Source organism: Prinia subflava, chromosome 1 (genome assembly GCF_021018805.1).
Source record: "Prinia subflava isolate CZ2003 ecotype Zambia chromosome 1, Cam_Psub_1.2, whole genome shotgun sequence".
Lineage (NCBI taxonomy): Eukaryota > Metazoa > Chordata > Aves > Passeriformes > Cisticolidae > Prinia > Prinia subflava.
The window spans coordinates 21555781-21580353 of record NC_086247.1 but is presented as its reverse complement, the minus strand read 5'-3'; the positions used below and the strand labels follow the sequence as shown (position 1 = coordinate 21580353).

The following is a 24573-nucleotide window of genomic DNA, read 5'->3' as shown; positions in this document are numbered from 1 at the left end:
TTGTATGAATCAAGACTGGAAGCTTCATTCTTGACTCATCCTAAGTAAAGGTTTCCACTAATTTTAACTTTCTCCATCAAAACATTGGAGGAATAATGACTTAGTAAAGTAAAGTATTCTCAGAAATTAGCAGTGACGATTATTTCAGACTATTGGAGAGCTGTTTGAGTTAAAGAATCCCTAAAACAGAAAATCTGTTAGCTTTACTGAGTAGGGATCCTGTCTACGAGTTTCATAAAACTGATATTTGTCTGAAGATCAGTGATTTAAGACATTATTTTAGAAAGCTGGGAATTTTTTTCTTCACAGAGGTAACAGGGATAATTAGGTTTGTATGTTTGCATTAGTTCACCTGTTTCTTTGCAGTAGTTTGTATGTCTTTTTTGCTTTTCTGCTAGGATAAGCTATCTGGTCTCTACAGATCATCCTTTTTGGCTGATTCTTTGCCTTCCAAAACAGGAACAGAACAGGAGAGATTCAGAATCACAAATAAATTACCTGCTGAACTATTATTTTTTTCAGTGGGAGATGGGCACATAACTGTTCTACATTTTTTTATAAAGTTCATTATAAAGGCAGTAGTGCCTTCTCCACACAAGATAAGTGTTCATTACACATTGAACATCTAGAAGTTTTACCCATTGTATTTAGATTAAATCGTTGTTGTACAATTGTTGTAAATTTGTTGTAAATTCTGAGTAGACTGGTCTTGGTTGAGTGGTTCATTGGGTTATTTCCCAGGTATGTCTGTGAGCAAGCCCATCACAACAGATGAATTTATGGCCAGTTAAAAATCAGACTTAGAATAATGCTCAGGAAAGTATTTCAATGAGTGTTTTAATTAAAAAAAAATTTAAAAAACCAAAAACAAAACAAAAGCCACAAAAACCACCCACAAGGCAGCAGTTGTTAGTGAACCGAAAGGAACTTCTTGGCCCAAAACTGGAAAAACATTTTTATGGAAAAAGAGTATATGTAAACAATATTCAGTGATATGTGCAGTCTTTTTGCATCTTTATTATAGTGCATCATAGTAATACCATACAGAAGCATGTAAAGGTCAGAAGTGTTTTTTTCTTTAAGAAGTAAACTTTGTAAACTGTTTGTATCTGGGTCTGCTAATGGAATTCAATGTTGCTACTATCCCACAATTTGAATGGCTCCAATGGAATGGTAGCACTGCAGATAAAAGCTTTGAAAATGTCAGACTGCTGCAGGCTGTGTTTCACAGTAGTTCTCCATTGATTTTCCAGTGAGGTATAAAGTCAGATCTCAGCATGATTTGAGTGCTGGGTGCTTTGGAGCAGTCTCTCAGCACTGGGGCTGGGGGGGCTGCAGAACTGCCAGGCGTGGTCAGCCAGGGAAGCTCCATGTGTCACCCGCCCTGAAGACAGCTTGCAGAGGTCTTCTTGTGGACCTTTCATTCCTGCTCCAATTCCATGATTCTTTTCTTTCTTTTAGCTGTTTTAAATAAACTCAGCAAGCATGATTTAGGATGCAGTTTTGAGGCTTACGTTAATCCAAGGTGAGCTGCCATGGTCTGTCCATTTCCTTCGCTGCTTTGTATTGTACAGTGAACCAGTGAAGGAAACAGAACAGGCCAAAAAAACAAGGACTTTTTTCTCTGGTTTTTTTGGTTGGTTGGCTTGTTGTTTTTTTCATCCTGGGATTATTTTTTGGATGCTTCAAGACCCCAAACTGGCTGTTTTACTGTCATATAAGGCACAAATGAGAAGACACAAATGCAGTCTGGCATGGAATTGTACACCAAGGCTGAGACAAACAACTTGCTAAAAATGGGGATATTTTTGTCATGGTCTTGTTACCAAAAGAACATATTCTGGAATTCCTAATTTTCTAGGTTTTAGTTCACATACCATTTCATGTGCTTTACTTCCTCAGATAGTCTTTAAAATATTCTGAACAAATTGAAACATGGTTTAGTCAAAGGTCAGTTTAGGTACAAGTTGATATAGGTGAGATGTAGTAACTCAGGGGAAAAAATGCAGTAAGGTACAGATAGATAATTTTCCAGACATCTAGCAACTTTAAAACCCGAGGCACTCAAGATCCCAGCACATGGTTCAGTGAACAGTAATGTGCCAGCAGTTGAATATTTCTCACAGTAGACTCCTACACTGTGGATTTTTCTGTTTGTGGCATGTAGTCTGACTCAATCTGACTTCTATTACTGGAAATAACGTAGAATGAAGTTTGTTTAGTTAGGCAACATCTGTATATGAAATCTTCTAATCTGCTGTGGATTTAGTTATTTTAATTGCTTTTAAAATGCTTAAAATGGATAAATTATCTAATATATATTAATAATACAGTTGCACAGTTACTAATTTAAAAGGCTGAAGACAGAGTCTGTATTATGAAAGTCAAGTACCAAGTTACTTTACCACATTACAAAAATGACTTTTTATTGTTCATACATTCATTCATCCTCCCTTAGAAAAGGATGCCTAAATTTGTCTTTTGAGGCTTTGTTGAATTCCACTTTGAGTCATTGCTAGGTACTTGACATTTTCCTTCTGCATCTTTTAATTTATTTTACAGAGTGTTAAATATTAGTCAGTGGGAGAATATTCAAATTTCCTCCAATGGGAGTAAATAATTTGTTAAATTTCTCATGTTTGGAAGTCATAAATGTGAATATTTCTAATATTTTCATATTTAATATAATTAAATTATTTAAACTGCATGGAAATGTGACCCAAAACTGAGACTGGTAAAATTAGTCTGATACTGAAATCCTGATACTGAAATGTTAGAGAATGTCATAGAATTGTAGAATCAGTAAGGTAGGAAAAGACCCCCAAGGTCAACATCAAGTCCAACCTTTGACAAAGCATCACCACAGCAACTAACCCAAAGTGCTCAGTGCCACGTCCAGTTGTTTCTTGAACACCTTTGGGATGGTGACTTCACCATTTCCCTGGGCAGCCCATTCCAATGCTCAAGCACAGTTTCAGTGGAGAAATTCTTCCTGATGTCCAAACCAAACCTTCTCTGGCACATCTTGAGACTGTTTTCCTGCACTTTCAGTATTTGCTTGGGAGAAGAGGCTGACCCTGACCTTGGTGCAATCCCTTTAAGGCATTTGTAGAGAGCGATAAGGTCTCCCCTGAGCCCCTCTTCCCCAGACTATACAAACCCACCTCCTTCAGTCACTCCCTGTAGGATTTGCTCTCTAGACCCTTCCCCAGCTCTGTTGCCCTTCTCTGGACACACTCCAGCACCTCAATGTCTTCTTGCAGAATCCCAGTTAGACTACACCGACAATCATCACTAGCAGGTCACTTGTCACAGAAGGAGATCAGCTTGGTCAGGCAGGATCTCCCTGTCCTAAACCTCTGCTGCCCGGCCTGACCCCATGGTTGTCCTGTCCATGCCTTATGTACGTGTGCAAAATCAAGGTGAAGTTTCCACTGTTGCTTTTGAAAATGTCCAGATAAAATAGGCAAGAAGACTCTCATGGAAAAATGCTGTTTCTTGACTTTAAACAGAAAAAAAACAACAAAGCAATGTCTTCCCCTCCACCCCCCAAAAAACCTCACACACAAACCAAAAACTAAAACCAAAACAAGCAAAACAAAACCAAAAAGAACCCAAAAATTAAAAAAAAAAAAAAATCAGAAAAAAGTGTGTGAAATTGAGCAAACCCTCACCATGTCTAAAATAAATGTGTGGCTTAAGCCAATATTTTTGGTACAAAAGTAAAGATATGAACTTAAATTTTGAATTTAAATTTGAAAAATAACACCAAAAAGGCAAATGCTTTTAGAAAAAATATTAATGAAAAATGCTGTGGAAGAAAGAACTCTGCCAAATTTCAGCCTGGTATTTTTAAATTGAAAGCCTTTATTTGGAAAGAAAAAAAAATTGAACAAGTTTCTTACTGGCCTTCATAGGGTAGCAAAATAAACATATTGTTTGTATTAAGAGGAAAAAATAATTTTGTTGGCATTAGAAAGGATTTAGCACTTGGATATCCATGTTACAATTGGAACATTTAACACAGCTTTGATTTATGAATATTTGCATCAGTGTTTAACAGAATGTAGGCTCTTACTGTACTTTCGAAGTGCTGGGAAAATATTGCACAAAGGAGCTGAGTTTGTATTGCTCCTTGCCATCACAACTTGCATGTAATTCGTACAGTATTGTGAAAAATACAATTCCCATCTGAAGTAATTCTGTAGGTCCAGAAGGTCATATACACAGTTAAACTTCAAATTGGCATATTTTGTTTTGCAACAAATTCTGCTTAAAAATAAAACTCCTTTGAGGAAAGAAACCCATTTGACTTTTGTGAAATAAACTACTTCAGACATCTCTGCTATTTTTGTTGCCTCATTTTGGCCTGATTTAACAGTTCTCTTTTGGAGGACAGGTTTAGGTTCATATTATAAAGGACTCTGTCTGCAGTTGGATTGATACAAGTAGAAGCAGTCTGTCTAGATTTAATAGTAGGAATGAAGTGTTAATTTGCATTTAGTATTTATTTAATAAAATGTAAAAATCAAATATGTTTGTATATGTGTCTAATTATATTTCCATGTGAAATTAATATGTCAATTTGAAAATAATTTTGGTAATGGTCAGAATGAAATTCAATCATATAACTCTTATGTAAAACCTAATAAAATCGTTTTAGTTGGAGTGTTCAGTAATGAGCAATGTGGCAAACAAAGGTCCATTAGATAACAATGATATATTAACTCAATTTCTAAACTGCTGGAAACTTCTGCTTGCAGTAGATGAAGTACTTAGTACAAAGGAAGAACTTATCCAGTGTTATCTTTGCAATTCCAGTTTAAGCACAACAGAAAACAAAAATGGAGTATATTCCTTTTCTGTAACTTGCTTTGTCCAGTAGGCAAAATTTTTATTTCCGTGTAAATATTAATACTTTTTAGCCAATGGAATAAAACTAGGTCACATACAACAGTGATGGAGCAGATGTGATTGGCACTTTGATTTTGTGGTTTCACACTTGTGAGTCTTTCCATAACTTATGTAATGTGAAGCATGAGCTCATGATTGGCTGAAAGGTTTTGATCAGAGTTAAGAAATGACTGGAAATTTTACTTCAATAGTGTCAGTATATGACCATAATTAATATGAGAAGCTGGAAAAAGTATGCAGATGTAGATGCTTTTCCTCTAGAGTGACTGCACTTCCAAATATTATATTGCCTAGGGTTATTCTATTAATTAAAGAATTATTCTGTGTAGTACCAGAAAACAAACAAAAATATTTATAGTGAAATTTGCAGATGCTTACATTGTTATAGCTGAAAATTCTTGAGAGATTAAGAAATACAATGTGGCAATTCTGCCACTTATTGTAAAACACTTTTCTTTGATTTGGAAAATGTGTTGATTGTCGGTCTAAAATATTGGGTTGTGTGTTTACCTTGATGATTTTATTCTTGCTCTTTATGGAGTGAAAACTTTGAAGACATCACTACCATCTAAGTACTGTGATCAGAAATGGAAGATAAATAAGACTTACCTGGTTAAAATTGCAGTGACCTTAGATGGGACTACTTGCTGATGTTGAAAAACAAATCTATTTACTGATCCTTGGTTTTATGATGTACTTATCTTATGTGTGTTCTACAGGACATGCCATTTCCATGCCCTTTCTCTTCATAGATTTATGGGCCATGTGCCCTAGTGAACTCAAGAGGTTAAGCTGGTCAAGTTACCTATCGCAACACATGAAAAGGAAGAATTAACCACAGTTCCCCAGCTACCAGTGTAGCTTTCAACACCTTTTCTATGGTGTGTGGTATTGACTATATAACTATAGGATATATAACTGTGAAACTATAGGATATATAACTGTGAAAGGACAAGAAAATGCACTGAAGTGATCTAAGAAGTAAACTATCATCTTGATGTGCTTTTTCTAGCTATTGAAAACCTTTCCATATTGCAACTTATTCTGACAGTGAAACTGTAGAGTACCTCTGATTTAAGTACCATCTGGTTATGCTCAAAGCTTTAAAGCTATTATCTCAGCTTAAAATTTCAGCGTCCTATACTTTTTTCTTCACCAAACTATCCATTCTTAACCACAAATATTTTTCCAGTCCTTTCAGATTTTATCTAAAAGTATATTTTAACAGTATTTAAATAGTTCTTAAACAATAACAATTTATCTTGATAGATGACATGCTGTGTTTTTTCATTTTATTTTAATTAGCTATTGTGGAACCAAATTCCCTTTTGTTTTATTCCTTTGAATACTGTTTAATTATAGTTATCATGCCAAATATCTTAAAGGTTATTTTACCAATACAGTTTCATTTAACATATGCCATGTGGAATCAATAGTCCTGTTTCCTAAAGTGAATGCTTGGAAAATCTTACATTCATATGTTAAGAGTACACATCCTTTCCTCATTAGCTGGAAAGTACAGGGATTTTGGCACAGGTTCTGTGTGGAAGCATTGTGCAGCTTTTATATGGATTTTGTTTTTAGCCTTTGATGACACTGTTTAGAATAGGAAGTATCTAATAAGTAAAGCATTTTGTCTAATGTGCTGCCAGTGTGTTTAATATATGCCTGGAGGTCTGAAACATTATCTTCTCCACTATAGTAATATGCATTTAATTCTCTGAAAGCAGAAGGTCGAACTTTTAAAAGGGACTCAAAGTACATTTTCAACTAAAATAATGTAAAACACATGCGATAGGGGACCAGAGTAATGTACGGTTGGTTTTTATGGTTTAATCATGATCATGTTAATGCACACCAGTAGCTAATTAAAGAAAACTTTTATTGTTCATTTTAAATGGGTTATGTAAAGAGTAAGAGAATTGATACTATACAGCCCAATGATAAATGTTAGCATTACATTTACTAACAGCAAGATGATATTGCTGTTCTTGACTTCTTTAAAGTATTGGCCCATTTATTCCATAATACAGCAAAGAATCTTTTTAGAGTTGTTGTACTGAGACTTGTTCCCTCTCATCTTCTTATCCCATTAGAGGAATACTTAAATGCTGCCCAAGTTTATTACTAGGCATATCTTCAGGTTAACTTTGAAACATTGTTACAAGGCTTGATGCTCTACTGACCTGAAATCGATGCAAGAAGTTCTAGTGATACTTATGCACTTTTATTTTGTGCCTGATTGTGTTATGTACAGCTGTCTTGCAAATCATTATTCACGTGTTTCAACCTTTATAATATATGTGGTAAGACCATGTATAAGTCAAAGTTTCATTGTGGAACTGGGTGGCGTGGAAAACCGTAATAGGATATGGTGTCTTTCACCTTTAAGACGCTGGTTCATATTCCATCCTGCTTAATACTGAGCAGAAATTGCCTTCTGAGTGCTGTTCAGTGGCCTGCATGAATTGATTTGGGGTCTCGGTAAAGTTTCTGTAGTTGAATGTCCTCATAACAGGAAACTCAGCAGTTGGGACCAATTAGCACCCTTGCAGCAGTCTGCACAGAGGACCTATAGTCTGACTGGGGATGGAGGCAGAGCTACTTTCTTACCTTCCTAGAGGTGCTTTGCATAGACCAGAACATTTAATAAATACTTAATGATAAAAAGAGGCAGAGGAAAAAAACTAGGCTTCAACTCAAATCTGTTTAGGTGTGAGAAAAGAGGGTCCTTTCAGAAACCAGAAGTACTGTGATTTCTTCCTCTACTTTGTCATATACATGTGATGCTTTCCTCTCTGGAAGGTTTTCACTTAGTTCACTGTATTTTCATTTCCTCTGGCCAAGTCATGCATAACCTAAATGTCAGCTGCAGAAATTTCTGCTACATAGAGGAGAACAAGAGAATTTCATGTAGTAACCATAAGAATGTCATTCACCACTAAATCATGCTTTCTGAAAACATTTTTCATCAGACTCAACTGATGTCTCTGTAGCAATTAAAAATTCCTGGGTTCAGCAGCATATGCCCTCAACTTAACTACAGGCAGCATTTCCATGAAATAATATGGCAAGATTTTTCACAGCTCCATCCTTTCTTTCTACTTGTCCTCAATACATGAGCACTCAAACCATCTGTACCAATTTTGAAAGTGCCATCAGTGCAGGATATGGCTGAAGCACTTTATAGTTTACCAGGCAGAGGTTTAAATAGCCTAACTTTGCTAGGATATCAGGAGGAATGAGAATTTCTTGGCTTACAATGCAGTGATTCATTAAAATGGTCTCTAGTTATTTTTACAGAGGCAGCATTAAAAGTGATATCACATTTACAAGTCAGTGATATGAGTCTGCCATAGAAAACAGCCGCAAAGAATTTTATTGGTTATTTGAAAAATATGTACATGAGTGAATCTGAAAAGATTGTAACCAGAGCTGGCAAGAACCTTTTCAAAGAAAATCTCAGCTAGTTAATGGTTCTGTTTTAGGATTTCCTCTGTAATACTTTTTCTAGTATGTTCATTCCTTTAAAGAAAAGGAGAGGGGAATGTTCCCTTTGTTCCATAAAGCACAATATAAAGGAAGATTTAAAAAGCCTGCTTTTCTTTACCTCCCTCATAACCTAGTTTCTTCAGTACATGTGGAATCTAATACAATGCTGCATAAAGACTGCAGAAATTTGAAGAAATTGAGTAATTTACTGCCATTCATTCCTATATTAAGTTGCTGATTAATTATTTATTTTTAATTCATTATTCTCTTTTGAAGAGGAAGTTTAAGGTACTGTTTGCATTTCACTTTTTGAAGATTCATTTGGGTGGAGAAGATAAGAAGAGATTATTGAAATAGATCCTGCAATGAAGGAATTCAATCATTGAGACGATATGCAGTGTCAGCCAAAAAAAACCCAGCAAAATACTGGACATCTGGATGGAGACAGAGAGCAAGACAGAAGGCAGCATTTCACTTTTATAGAGAGCTGTAGTGGTTCTACTTCTTGGGTGCTTTGTAGAGTACTCAAGAAGGCCACAATTGAGTTACAGAAGTAGAGAAGGGAGGCTAAAAAGATTGAAGGTGTTGGAGCACTTCTTTGTGAGAAGAGGCTAGAAAGGCTGGGATTTCCATGTCTGAAGAGGAGAAGGCTGAGGCAGGCTGTGATCATAGTTTACAAAGTCGTAACAACACTAATAAAGCTGAATGTGGACCTGAACAATGCGTACGCTACAAAGGATTGGGGGAAAGCAATGTCACTAAGAAGAGATGGTTTAAAGCTTTTTTTTTTTTTTTAATTGGAACTCGTTGCCTCCAAAGAAGTCTCTGTGAAGAACACTGTCAGTGTGTTCAGAAAGGAAGTGGATGAATTCATGGACAAGAAGCCCAGAAATGGTTACTAAAAGGACCACACAAACATGTACCCCTGGCATCCTACATGCAGCAGCTGTGGATGCCTGGGGAGGAGGAGAGGAGCAGATTGCAGGAAGTGTACAGAGTTTCCTCCTGGTGCTATGGAAAACAGTGTACTGGACTAGATGGGTTATGAATCTGACCGAGTTGGGCATTTCTTATGTTAGCTCCTGTACAGAGCAGAGCAGAAACTCTACTGCAGCAGCACAGATGGAAGTGTTAGTTATGCTGTGGAAGCTATACAGGGTGAATGTATGACTCTAACCTTCATATGAATCTGAGGAACTGGTCATAGATCAGTTATTATTGAACTTTTGCAGATTGGTTTTTTGCCACATATTTTGGTATATGCTCACCACCTTGTCCTCAAGGTCTTGATAGGATTTCTACTTGTTTCATGAGCAGTGTTGAAAGTGGTTTTTCATGAAGTTCATCTTTGTCTTGGGATATCTCTGTCTCTTGAGCTGAGTCTATAAGGTCTCTAGACACAGCCTTGCAACTTTTTATGTCATCCTTGCACTCTTTTAGTCAGTGGTGCATGTTTACTTTTTGAAATATTTCTATATGCAATGATTTCTCGTGTGGAACCCTATGAATGTCACAGCCAATGTGGCTGTGGTAAGCTAAGAACTCATACCCATCACCAAGATAGTCTTAGTTAGTTCTGATGTTTCCTTTAACTTTGGTGTTTTATATAAGGCAGCTGCCTTCCATGACTCTTAAGAAAAATATTTTTTCTACAATAAATTTTTTTATACATTTCAGTTGATAATTTTCATTTAGTCTTTTTGTGATTGTGTAGTGGATTAATATTATGTTCTATTTCATCTAACCATAATACAAACTTTTAGTGACAAAGTTTTGAACATCAGTGCTCAAAACTGGAAAATAATTCTAACTAGGCTTTTATTTACAATACATTGTTTCACAGATGAGTTTATATTAATATGGATTTATATTAATCCATAAATTTCTTATAAATTCTTTGGAGTTTTTTAAATGAAAAGTTTAAATTTTTTAGAATGTTTTCTAAGCTTAGAAATCCTTTCTGCTTGCTTTTTATTTTTTTTCTCTTTCACATATTTTTTTGGCTCTTCAGCTATTGTGAGTCATCATTTCATTGGAACAGACACCTGCTGTGTTTTTATGAGTTATTACTGTGTTAGTTAACTTGGCAGATTTTTTTTTTTATAATTCTCTTTTTTGACATCATGTTTATGTAGTGATTTTTTGCTGTGACTGAAATGGAAATAGTTGGGATATGGATATCAGAAGGTAACATAACATTTTCCTTTGCAGGTTTCCAAGCAAGAACAGAAGAAGATGGATGTGGCTGATGGAGGAGCCGTTGAGACCTCCTCCCGTTACAGCGGGGCACAGGACAGTGGAATTGGCAGCGACAGTGTTAAGATCAGAATCATTCAGATCGAGCAGCACAGTGGCACCAGCCAGCACCGCCTTGCCCGTCCTTCCCGCCACTCCTCCATCGTCAAGAATCTCAACTTCATTCCCTTTGACATTTTTGTTACAGCGAGTCGAATCTCATTGATGACGTACTCGTGCACCGCCTCACCTAAACCAAAGTCAGGGCAAGATCACAAAGATGGTGAGAAGATAAGTAAAAGCTCCTTGAACCTTCCAGAAACGGTCTCAGGCAGCAGCCATGATACCAAGAAGCCCAGTCAGCCATGCATCTCTTCTGTCACAGCAGATGATCTTTTGAACAGTAACCCTCCCCTGTCTGCTGGCAGGAAAACAGGTCTTTTGTCACTGGAGAGTCTGCACGCTTCCACAAGATCCTCCGCTCGACAAGCCCTGGGCATAACCATTGTGCGGCAGCCCGGGCGCAGGGGAACCGGCGACACTGAGCTGCAGCCCTTTCTCTACCTGGTTGTGTCACAGCCCTCTGTGCTCCTCAGCTGCCACCACAGAAAGCAAAAAGTAGAAATTTCAGTGTTTGATGCCAGCCTTAAAGGAGTCGCCTCAGACTACAAGTGTACAGGTAAGAGCATTTAACATTCAGTCTTGGTTATAACTGTGAAAATGCTTGAATGTTTCAAAGTGACAGAGGGTGGTGGAAAACAGCTGAGAGAACTTCAGGACACCTTGAAATATCAGTCGTTAAATATACATATTTTTAGGATTATATCTCACAGCTGAATCAAGTTAAGTGTGTAAAATGTTTGAAATTAATTAAGATCTAGCCTTTTAGCAACCTCTTCTTCCTGTTTCTTAGTATTGCTTTCTCGTTATCAGATTGTGACAGAGATTGTTGCATTGCTGTAACTTCTCAAAGTTTTCTAAGGAAGTAAAAGTTGTAAGCCAAGGTAATTTCATAAAGAGCATTTTTTATGACTGAATGTCACAATATTTTCCTATACTAGCCTACCAATAAAATGTAAAGATAAATACTGTAGAAGCACCTGGTGTTTTGGATATAAGCTGTAAAAAAATTAAAGTGATCTTTCAGACAGCATCAAGTGATGTAATGTGTTTTAAGTTTTCACTCAGCTGAGCAATAGGTTTTTGCAGCAAATCCCATCTCTTAAAAAATGCTTTTTTTTTTATTCCATATGCAAACTTTATAATGAGAGATGTCAAAATACATACAAAGTACAGGGTATAATGATTGCATGAGATATATCATTATGGAGTGCTACCCCAAAAAGTGTAAATTAGTATGCAGAGTTCCAGGTGAACATACAGCCAGAATGATATGCTGTTTCAAATTGTTTTCTGAATGAGATCTGTAGGTATTGCTAGTTTTTCCTTGACAATATTCCCAGCACAGCAGTTGTGAAAAGTAGTGCACTTTTCTGTGCAGCTTTACCAAATCTTCGCTCAATCTTTGTTTTGTATCTTTTGAAAATTAGCTTTAAAATAATGTGCCTATACAAAAGACTAAAAATGCAATCTTAACTGTTCCCAAAAATCTGAATTGTAGCGGAGCTTTTAAGAGGGATTAAACAGTGAGAAAGATTAGGCAGTGGAAGAGAAGATACTTAAAACAGGGAGATTTGTTTTCTGCTACTTTTTATTAATCCTTTATCTGTTTTCATCTTTCTCTGCTGTTCTTATTCTATCCTGCCTTGAATGAAACACCTCTGTGTCATGAATTGATTTACTCATTTCATTCTCATGTGTATTTCTTAAATACTAAGAAAATGTGGTCATTGCAGCAATTAATGTGAAGAAAATTCACAAAGCAAAGCTTGAAGGAAGCTTGGAGTAGGTCTAAGATCACATCTTCATCAAGTTAGTCACAAGCTTTAGAAAGATCTGATAGGACGTCTTCATTTCTCATGTCTGAGGCATTCAAGCATGTCCTTGGTACAAGCTGCTGCCACCCATGAACTGGGCAAAGTTCTGTCCATTCTGCTTCTACAGTTAACTCCTGAAGTCTATCATCATCTTCATGTCTATGGCAGCAATTCTTCAAAGCACAAGCTGTAATAAAGTCTTCTTATAAATTGAAAATACATCAGGGAGCACAGAAGCATGGCAAGAAATCGAAATAATAAAGATAGTAGGGACATGCAGCCTGAGAGTTCCTCAGTCACCACAGGTTGCTCAGTTGGAAGACCAAAGATTAGCCTTAAATGGGTCCCACCCTTTTCTGTGGCTTTATGTCTCCATGTCAGGCAAATGTGAGAAAGATTGTAGGTAGGACTCAGACATTGTGTGAAGGCAAAAGTCCTGGTCTCATCCTGCTGCCTGTGTGGATATGTGTGAGGATAAATACCTTGTGTATCACACAGAATCCTGTGCTTGCTGCCAAAGCAGTCGTGCTCTTTTCAAAAGAGTTTGAGTGATGGGTGCCAAAGTGCTAGTACCTAAAAACACCACCCTAGATGTATCAATAAGTGAATAAAATTAAGGCACACTTCAAGTTACACACTAATTCACTCAGCAAAAGAGGTAGAATGAAGTTTTTATTGTCTCTTGTTTAGGAAGACCTGCTGTGGTGGTAATTGCATCATTTAGGACTACTGTTGTCATACTGCTGTAATAACATTAGTTTTGGAAATTTCTGGTTTTTATTTCTAACATGTATTACAGGGAGAATAGCCATGAACTATGTGTGTTATATGTATATGTGTGTGTTTAGGTGTACATATTACACACACTCTATATATTGCATATCCTATAGTACAGAACAGGGAGCTCTTTTTGGTATTTTTTGTGCCAACCAACTTTTCTTGATATTGTGACTATTTCCTGACAGTTTTGTCTGAACGAGATGTATCATCCATATGAAGAATAATACAAAGTTTATTTGAAAGAACCAAGTTCGTTTCTCTCCTTCTGTACAATACATATGCACTGTATTCCTACATTTCTTTGTGTATCAAGGACTGGAGAGTGGGAAAAAGGCATAAATTATGTTTAAATTGCAGTGAATGTTGCTAAACCATATTTCCAGTTAGCCTCTTGAGAAGACTGCTCTTGTGTGTATACATATGCATGCAAAAAACTTTGTTATCTAACACAGAATGGGGAAGAGAACATAAGCTAAATTTAAAAATATATATTTTATCTGGATTATAAGAACTGAGAGAGCATATTCCCCCTTGAAAACAAAACAGAAAAAGAACCAATCAAATCATAGACCTAATGAAAATATTGTGCTTTCCATCTTATGATGGAGATAGGCAACAGCACAGCAGCAGCTCAGAAATTTAGGCCTAGAACATTGCAAATTTTGATCACAGCCTAAAACCTGAGACTTGTCTGAGCAGAAGTAAAATTACATTGTTATAAAGTTTTGTTGGTAATCCTGTGTGGGTGTTTTCTCATTACTTAAACTAATATGGTTAAACTTATGTAGTTAAGCTATATATGAAATATTTACATTACAATCAAAACATGCTAATAACATTTCTCCCATTAAAATCATTCTATGTATTCTATGCATTCTACGGCATATACACTGCATAAGAGTATTTTAGGAATGCTTTAAAACATTTGGAAAAATTGTTTCTATCACTTTTGGTGTGAAATTCTGAAGACTTGAATACATAGATTCGGGTCTTGTGAAATGCTGTGCCATTTCTTACAGCTTTCATAAAAGTAAAAAATCTACAGTCCTGAAACAGCCCTCAAATTTTGGCAAAGCAGAAGCAAATACAGAAGTCTGTTGGAAAGTTAGAAAGGTCTTATTTTTTGGTTGACATAAGTTCCACAAAAGAACTTGAAGGTAAAGAAAACCTGGTGATAGTCTGGGTCTAGTTATGCTTTTCATCCCTCACCTCCCAATAGTGTACTTCTAAGGAATATGTTGTTTAGCTGTAAGACAACAAAGATTTTCTGTTCTTCAGAAATGCTTCTAACAGGTAATTTGATGACATTCTATTTTATGAACGTTTGTATAAAACAGGGATATTATCCTTTAAATTGTACCAATATGAATTTCAAAGATAATAATAGTTAGTCTAGGACTGGTGACAGAATTCAGGGTTACTGCTTCCTGATAGTTTACTGCTTTGAACATTGTGTAGAAATGAGGATGTTATACTGTTATGAAGCCATATGTGTTTTATTTGGGACAAGGATTTTGTTATTAGTTTTGAATAGAGCATAAAATTCACAATCTTTCACATTAAACTATTGCTCCCTTTGTGAGACAGAGCATTGTACAGTGGCTGAAACACCAAATTTCATCCAAAGAACTTGGCTCCCCCGACACTAGCTGTGTTGTTCAGTTTTAGCTTAATTTCTGAAACATGAAAGAAATAAGAATTAAATTGGAGGAAATAGGCAATTTAGAAGTTCTGTATTCTTATTTCATTAATTAGCAGTCAATAGCAGCACATTTCCATCAGACCAGTTTCTGTATGTGGTAGCATTTGCCTGCCTGGGAAATAAAGAGCCAGTGGTTGTGTGTCCTCACTCTTCTCTATAGCCAAGTCCACTGGCAAGTCAATTTGTAGAAGCAGGAGGCTTATTAGATTGTTGAAATGTTAGCTCAGTTTTACTATGGTTGTGCTAAACCTCTTCATTTGTGTTTTGTAATTGCGCAGCTTGGTTGCAATTATGCTACTGCAAGGTACAGGAACTTGAAATCAAAGCAAATAAATTAATAGTATAAATTTTAACTCCTTAATAAGTGGTGCTAAAAAGACTAGTTGCTCCTTGAGTTTACTTGTGTAAAAATAGACTGAAAGATACTGTAAAATGACCCATTTTTATTAAATGCTCCTCCTATATTTAACAAAAAAGGCATCTGCTGACTGTTAGTTTTTGCTAACAGTCTCGGCCATTTTTACTTGAATAAAAGTGGGTGCAATTGTTTCAAATGTAATCTCATAAGCTGCTTTTATAAATATTTTTTTAATCTTTATTTGTTTTGTTTCAGGTAATGTAATCCAGATACAAAATTGCCTCATTTCCTGACCATTGTACTCTGGGCACTCTTGAAAAATCTTTTTTCTATTTGTTTGTTTGTTTACTTTCAAAGAGGAGGTTGTGGTACTTGGTTCTTTCAAGGGAGAGAAATTTCTCAGTAAATATCTGTTATGCGTGGAATTTCTTCCACTTCCGCCAACGACTCATTTGCGAAAAACAGTCATTGTGAGGCCATCCAGAATTATTCTTGATTTTTATTTGATTTTATTTTATTTGACACCCACGCCTTTGATGGCAGGGGGTCCATGAAGAGCAGATGCAGTAGCTAAGACCACATGTAACCTCTGATCTAATGGAAAGCCTTTTCCAGGCTGCATGAAGAGCAGCACAGGCTGGCTCTGGCGGGAAGCCTGATTCACTGCCTCTGTCAGCCTGTGCTTTCTGCATGGCAGAGAGAGGATTTAAAGCTGTTCCTAGCACAGCATTGAGGGAGTTCTGCTGGAGTGTCACCTGTTCCCCTCTGGGTGTATTTATTGTCCAGTACATCTACAGTCATGGCTGAAGGGGGAGCAGTGCAGCCCCCATCCATAAAACCAAATTGGCCTGGGAATGTGCATTCCTCAGGTTACTTTAAGTGCTCATTTTTGAGCTTCCTGACACAGCACTTGTGAGTACGCGAGCAGAAATGTTTTTCCACTTGTGTTCTTTAAATTCCAGTGGAAACCGTTCTGAAAACAAGAGCAAACGTTCCACTTCAGAGTTTCAAATGCAGAGATGATTGCAGCATCATACTGGCTTGTAAAATTGACTGCAGACCAAACTGTGATTCATCCATTGAAGTAAAAGCACAGTGCATGCTGGCTGGGCAGGGTGGCGTTCCAGCGGAGCAGGCCGAGCCGCCCGCACACGCGCCCGTAGCCCTGGCCCTGCCTGGGGCTCTCGGGGCTCTGAGCCCCTGAGCCCCTCCCCATTAAAGCCTCCCACACTCCCTGCCCCCTTAGCTGGCCTGGCTGTCAGCTACGAAGAGGAACAAAGACACGTTTTGGAGAATGGAAATCTTCAAATGTGACATCTCTTCTACCTTCCTCGTTTCCTTTCCCCTTACTCCCTGCTCTCCTCACAAGTCTGGGGTTTGCTGTCTGCTGTTAACAGAAGACCAAGAGGAGAGCAGTGAAATCAAAAGCTTGCAAATTCAAATCAAATTTAGGAAGGTATTTCATAAAGAGAAGTTTAGAACTGAGGTTTAGATCTCAGCAAGGTTAAAAGTGGCTTTGGATGTTTGGATGAATTCAAAAATAGCTAGAGGGGTTTTTTTGCTGTTTTGTTTTTTAGAAGGGAGGGAGGAACGTAAATGTGGATCTGTTGAAGGCTTCACCTTTTCAGTCTTACAGATTTTAAATCACAGTCTTTGTAATTTAAGGTCTTGTGAATCTGTGATAGTTGTCTCACTATTTTTATTTTGCTGCCACAGACAAATTTTTCACATGGTGTAGAGGATAAAATTTCTGGCCATCTTCACTGCTCCTCGCTTCTCAGTGCTTTCTTTCCTCTCTCTTGGCTTGCTGTGGAGTAATTCTAGCCTCTCCTTTTACTCATATATGCATCCCCTGGGTTTTCTCCAGCATTTTCTTTATACAAATAACTGCAAATTTAAGTGTTGATTTTTGGGAGAATCATAGAAAATGGAAATGGAAATGACCTATTATAATACATTATTCAGAACCAGTTCCCTGCTGATGCATAATTGTTCCCAATTGTATATTTTATAGTGTTCTGTCAAGTGTATTTTTAAACATTTTGAATGCTTCCATCATTTCCTTGAGAGACAAGAGTCCTTTTTCTAATAGCTGTTCTCATCATGAATTCCTCACTTTTCATTCTAAAATTCTTTTTTTTCCTTAAGTTGCTTCTCTGTTTCCTGTGCTTTTGGCATAGGGATTGATTGACTGATACTGCTTTATTCTTCTCCTGATTCTTGATCCTATGAAAATGCGTGTGCTGTTATTTACTGTAGAAGATACTTTAATATCTTTTGGTTGTTTGACCCTTAAGATATACATTTGTCTTACCCTCATACATTTCCTTTAGAATTTCCCTGAAGTTTCTGATATACACAAGCATAGTCAATTTTGAAACCTCTGGATTTTAACTTTCTTATTATTACCTAAAACTTAAAACTGGCGTGTTTGGTTGGACAGTCAGGTCTGTTACCCAGGTTACAAATTAACTCTATGCCATGGGCTTGGAAGAACTCAAGCTGGCTCTTTGCATGCCCCTTGATATTATTATCTCTGGTGCAAAATCATCAGTACAATACTCCCACTTCCAAAATCAGCTCAGTTTCCCTTGAACTTAACAATGCTTGAACTCAGTAAGACCAGTGCTGGGTTACAAGTAATGTATTTTGTTAGACTTGCGCTAATTTTGTGCATTGAGGTTTCTTCATGTTGTGTTCCTAATATGTAAATTTTGGAGTCCTTGTTATTCACATTTCCCAGTCCTGCAGTGCCCCAGGTGAGGAAGAGGTGACAGTGCTGCACACCCTGGAGACATGACAGAGCAAAAGTCTCCTGCAGTCCCGTGGTTGCTTTATTTTTTGGTTCTGTGCTTAAGTGCTGCAGTTCCCAGTGGCCTGAGGGCAGTTTGTGTAGTTACTGAAATATGTCATGTGAGCATTTTCTGCTGTATAAATTCTTTTCATCAGAGATATTTTCAGCTTGAAGGAGCTACAACTTTGAAATAATTATTAGCCATTTAGTAACATAAACACATCTCAGGATAACAAGATTACCTGTGAGTGTATTTTACAAACCAAGTGTTCAGCTAAATGTAGTGGATTTTCTGAAAAGGTTTTCAGGAAAGATATAGGTTGCTATATAGCATATGTGATGATTGTCTTCCAGAAATGAGACAAAATAGTGGCATTTTACAATGTTTTGTGCCATACTGGTACACCTAAATGTTTATATTGATACTTAGAGAGGAACAGTAATTTAGAGGTGAATTTGATCAGTTCAGTGATGTTCACTGAGCAACATTCAGTCATTTTTGAAATGCTTTACACTATATATTCTGAAAAACATTACAATGTCAGCTGTTTATGATGATCTACCCGCACAAAATAAGATACTATTTTATAGATCCAAGTCAGAGATAACATCCTTGCTCAGAACAGCAACAAATCTGTGTTTTGGAAAAAATGTATACTTTGGTGCACAAGAAGATGATGATGAGCAACTGTAATAGTACTGGTAGTAGTAGTATTTTCAGTATACTAGAAAAATGCCAAACACAAGATATTCCCTAAAACAGTTATTATAGCACATCCAGTGTGCCACACCACTCTATTTATTGTAATTAAAAGAAAGGGGTTAAGAATCATAAAAATGTAGAAGTTCTCATGGAAAACATACAAATCTGTTGTATGCAGTGGCAGCTCTTCAATAACTGTTGAGAGCTGACTTCATAAATGTGTAGCAGGAATAGAGGGGAGAAAAGGCTGTAATGTATATGCCATACAGTACAAATAGTGCTGTAAAGTCATTGCCTGAAAATTGATCAAATAAAAACAAAAGAATGTGCTAACTTTTGATCTTTTCCATATAGATCTAAAGTCATGATCAATTGGTTTCAGTAGGTTCTTTGAAATCACATAAGGGTTCATATGTGCCAAGTTTTATATGAATCACATGAGAAGGTCAAGAAATACAAATTCCAAAGCTGACTTTATATACCAAGTCCACATATGACTGTGATACCACAGTACCATATGTTGACTATAGCACTGAGTATGTAAATCCTATTCCTGAAAGGAATTAGTTCAGTAAAACTCAAAGCAATATAGCAGATTTTAATTGACTGAAAAGGAGGGACTAGCTTGAAGAAAATCTCCTTAAGTTGAGGATGAGACAGACATTCAATAATTAATAGACTCAATAATAAACAATGATGGATTATTTAAGACCATAATGCCAGAATTGAGAATGCTCACAATCAAGGTCATGAGTCCCTAGAGATTAAAAAGCCTTTTTACTCAACTGTTTCTACTATGTGTGATACATGGAAAATGAAGACAAGAATAGCCCTTGGATGGATTTAATTTTAATGTTCTTTTGTAGTGTTACAGACTGATCAAAGGAACACCACTCAAGGTGGTACCCAAGAATAGCTCCTGATTAGCTATTAAATGAAGCTCCGAAGGGAACGATACAACTGCACTGTTGTCATGCTCTTTTCCTGAGCTCTTATAGCATTCTGGGTTTTTTGCCATTATAACTTACCTTTTCATTATAACTTTCTCTATCAAGCAATGACAATACAATCTAGTAGCACATTTTGAGCACAGATGCTCTTGCATGGAGTCCTTAAGTGTCATTACTTAATCATTAATTAAAGCTGAAATTGTGTGCTATTTACAGTCATGTTGTTTCATTGATGTATTTTACTCATACTTTACTTGGCATTTTTGCGTGTTTTCTAATTTTTTTGTAATTAAAGCCTTGTACTTTTGCCCATGAGTGCATGCATTATTCTATGCATGCATCTGTCTGTAGGTTCAAACACTATGTAAACCAGTTATATTAGGTAAAATATTTACCATGTTACATTTAAAACTCCTCACTTTGGTCTAGTTAATTTTGTATATAGCATTCTGTAATATATCATATTCCTTGAATATAATTAATCACTATGATGATTATCATCTGTAGATCCTGGTAAGACTCTACCAGAAGCTCTGGATTATTGCAAGATTTGGCTGCAGACAGTAGCAGGAGAGGTAGATGCTAAAAGTGGTATTCCACCTCCTCTTATCACTGTGCAAATTAAAGACTTCCTTAATGGACCAGGTAAGTGCTGCACTTTAATCTTTCTTTTCTAATGTAATCTGTTCTAATGTAATCTTTTGTAATGTAATGCACATATAGACACAGGATGGGGCCCTGAGCAACCTGATCTAGTGGAAGGTGTCTATATTTCATTTATTATACACCTAAGGGAGTTTCCCTGATGCTGTCCTGCCAGTAGGACAGATTCCTAGCTAAACTAGCAAACATGGAAGTTGGCACCAGCTTGCAAAGTATATATTCACACATAGTGTGAGTGTCCACCTCTGTCTCACCAGTTCAGTTGTATCTTGCATTAGTGTTAAATCTCTCCCCTCCATAGTGAATAGGGAACTTGAAAACCATAAATTAATGCATCATAATCTTCAATCTATTTATTCTTGCAAAGCATTTAAAACTTCAGAGATTTCTTCCAGGATCTATTCTTAGCCAAAGATTTTTTTTCTTTTTTTCATCATCTTTTTGCTGCTAATTGGAACTTTCATTACACATGACTCAACAGTAATTTCTCTGAATTTTAATGAAGTGTTTGCCAGTGTACTATAACAAAACAGATCCACTGTTCCTTGCAGATTTTTCTAACCTCAGCTGTTACCACTATGAGATCCTCTTCAAATAAACTAACCTTTCCCAAGCAGCCTTCCTTGGGGGATGGAAGTTTCATTGGATGAGTAATGGAAGGCTCATTCTGTGTGTGATTGCGTCAGAAGAGCACATGCAAAGAGTTACAAGAGCCTGACAGCTCCTCAGCAGGCTACTGGAAAATGAGTTACCAACTCCCCTGCGGGACAAGAAGTCCCCTAACCACAGCTTCTTGCAGGGTGAGGTAGCTTGGCCGTCAGCAGGCCTGGAGAAAGTGTTACACCAGCAGATCCTAGCTCAGCTGGCAGTTGTTCTTTGAGGATGAGAACCTCAGCAAAACTCCCAAGAGCTCTTGTAAGGTCAACAAACAGTATGTGTGATGGTAGACAGCCTAGCTAATAAATGGAATAAATAAAGGCACCAATGGGAGACAGCTTAGCTAATAAATTGAATAAATAAAGGCACTGCTGGAATAGAGTTATGTTGCAGGCCTTGAAGGCTATTCTTTTTTGGTGAGTATCTGGCGAAGAATGCTGCTACTAAGTGACCTATTTTCTAATGACATAGTGTGTGTTTTCATAGTCATTTATGTATATGTGGTTTATAACTGGAGTAAGTAAATTGCTGAAATGCACTGAATGTACTGGTAGGTGCTGCCTGTTGGTTACAGATGAAAAGTCAGCGCATTTTGAAAGCTGTGCCTATGCAGACAAAAATATGTAGCAGTTGGGATAACTATACAGTTTTCTGTGTTGATTTTAAGTGTTCAGAGTTCAGTGATTTAATTGTAATGCCATTTTTCTTTCAAAATACATTGTTGGTGTGCTGAGGTTAAATTTCAAATATAAGAACCAAGCATGCCTATATTTTATAATGCAAAATACTATCGAGCAGTTAACAGAAAAAAATCTGCAAGTGGTTCCCAATGTTTGCTGTGTTAGATAAAACCAGTACTCCTTGCAAATAGTTTGTCAGCTGAAGTAGATAAGTAGATGGTGTTCCACAGAAAAATCCTATGGTTTCACCACACAGGAAACCAGGTTGTCAGTCTGTATTAGCTGGAAGATCAAAAAACTACAGCAAGTAGCTAAACTTGGAAACCACTAATTAAATGAGAATAACAGGATACATTAATGCATTTCTTGCCACATGAGTTGATTATTTTGTACATTTTTGGCAACTAAAGAAAAACTATATTTCTTCCAGATTTAAAGTAATAAGATCCTAGGAGAAATAAGCATTCATCATCAGGCCTGTGGGAACAGACCTCAGCTTTAACCCCAAAATGTATTAAAGGACTATTCTTTCTCTTTTTAGAGAAACTAATTATTTTAAATTTTTAAAATTCCATTTACATCACTTTACATGACCCTCTATCTTTTTTATTCAGTCTATTACTGGATTGTACATCTAATTTTTGTCTAATACATAGAAGCAAGCTATTTATTGCTTCAGCATTAAATATAATTCATAATGTGAGGAACAAATATGACTATCTTGTTTTAATAGGTTTTGAAAAATTACCATCTTTACCTTCTAGTCCTTCTTCTGGATTTTTTAAAATCACATTTCTTACCTATAAAAGCTGTCTTTGATGTAGTCTTTCTGGATGCAAATGATACAAAAACGCTTATGAAGTACAGCTTCATACAAAATGCCTTAAAATACTTATACACACAAATTTTGGATGCTTTATACTGGAGTCCTCTTTCTGCAGTATTTTCTTGGGAAGGCAGTGGGTTAGATGTGAAGTAATGGAGGTCCTGATAATTCATCTTTATAAATAATTTCTGCAGAAGACAATATACAAATAAACTAAGAAAGATAGTCTCACTGCAAGATAAAGTGAGAACTAGGGACCTGGTGGGTTTCTCTTCCATACCAGTCCCTCCACACATGATTTGGGGACCATGAGGGGCACAGCAGGGGATCTAGGCTTAGGTATAAAAAACAATAATCAGAGCTGCACCCTGGCACTCTCTCCAGTCTTTTTCCCCATTGTTTGCAGAGGCAACAATTGTATCCATTACCAAGGTCAGTGGTTTGGAGAAACCTGGAAAATAGCAGCTACCAGAAACCCACTAGAATAATATCTCCAGCAGGTGATAGATTAGTTGGAACAAATTGGAACCATTGCACTTCAGCAATCCTGGTTTCTTTCAAGCTGTTTTAAAAATGTCGTCATTTTAATACACAATCCCAGCCCTGCGGAACAGTCCACAGCAGGTTAATTTGAATCATATGATGTATCACTGCCCTCAGCTGACATGAGCCCCGTTCCATGTGTGAAGCCATAATAAATCCATTCCCAACCGAGGCAAATTCCCTGTGAGAAGGTGAACTAATCCAGGCCTCACACTGGCATGTTAGCCCTCCGTAATTGAAAGCAGGGCCACCTGTTCCCAGCACAGTTAGCCTATAGAGAGAAAATTAGCATTAGATCAGATACTTAATATATTGAAAAATCATTCATACTACTTGCAAGTTCAGCTGTGGGCTGCTTAGCATGACATCATATATAAACTGAGGAATGTGCCCACTTGATCCCAGTTTAACAGTTTTGTTAACCATGGTGTTTGTTAACTTTGAAAGGAGAATTTTTTGATTTAATGAGAGCTGACACGTGAGAAGGAGAACTAGCCAGGGTGCAGACTTTTCTAATTAACTCTGGGTCATTTGCAAAACTTTTGAGCTCTCTAGTAGGTTTTTTTTTCCCCTTTGCTCTTTTACAAACAAGTTTTTAAAGCACTGACACTGCAGCCATGAAATTATATTTATTTGATTAAGAGGGCAAAGAGAAATATTCCAAACAGGTGTACCAGCCTGTAGGTATTGCTTGGGATTTGACACATCTATTGTCTGTAATATCGGTGTAATAATGAGGAAAATCATCAAAGTACCTCTCTAAAAACAGTGTCTACAACACTTAACTTTAAATTTACTTTAATATATGCTTAAGTACAGAAAATGAAAACTGCTCATTGGAGCCACATGGATAAGTTGGAAAATATTTTCTTATACTTTTCAGTGTACTGGCATTCTTTTAACACTTATTTCAAACATTTGCTCCATTTTCTGAAACCTTTTTTTTTCCCCATATGTGTCTTAATAGAGATGTATTATTCAGCAGCTAAGCAGAAAATAGAGAGTTAGTATTTATGGATTCTTTTCTTTTCCACAAATGTGCTCCATGACCTGGAACAATTTATTTCGTCTCACTGTATTGTGCTTCATCTTCCCTGACTCTGTTGAGAGAGTTAATGTTTCCCTTAGCCAGAGTTTTTCTTTCATGATAGTGCCTCCCGATGCCCCCATTATAGTTTTTGGCCTCACCACCCAGCCCTTGACACACTTCTGAGCTGTATTTGGTAGCTGCACAGTTGCTTAATTTCAGTCAGCATCTACTGAATAGCAGTAACCCTCCATTGTTTATTAATGGTATCTTCAGGCTTCTTGACCTACAACAATTTGTCTTGGTTTACTT

The 24573-nt window shown here is 36.8% G+C and overlaps 1 protein-coding gene across 6 annotated transcripts in view; it reads left to right on the top strand.

Moving 5' to 3' along the window:
* Positions 1-24573, top strand: part of VPS13B (vacuolar protein sorting 13 homolog B) — a 422459-nt gene that overhangs the window by 296549 nt on the left and 101337 nt on the right. For all 6 annotated transcript variants that reach the window (XM_063390273.1, XM_063390281.1, XM_063390302.1 and 3 more), the window contains exons 34-35: positions 10618-11320; positions 20373-20510. In XM_063390273.1, coding sequence (XP_063246343.1) covers positions 10618-11320; positions 20373-20510 — 841 coding nt within the window. The remainder of the gene's footprint in view (positions 1-10617; positions 11321-20372; positions 20511-24573) is intronic.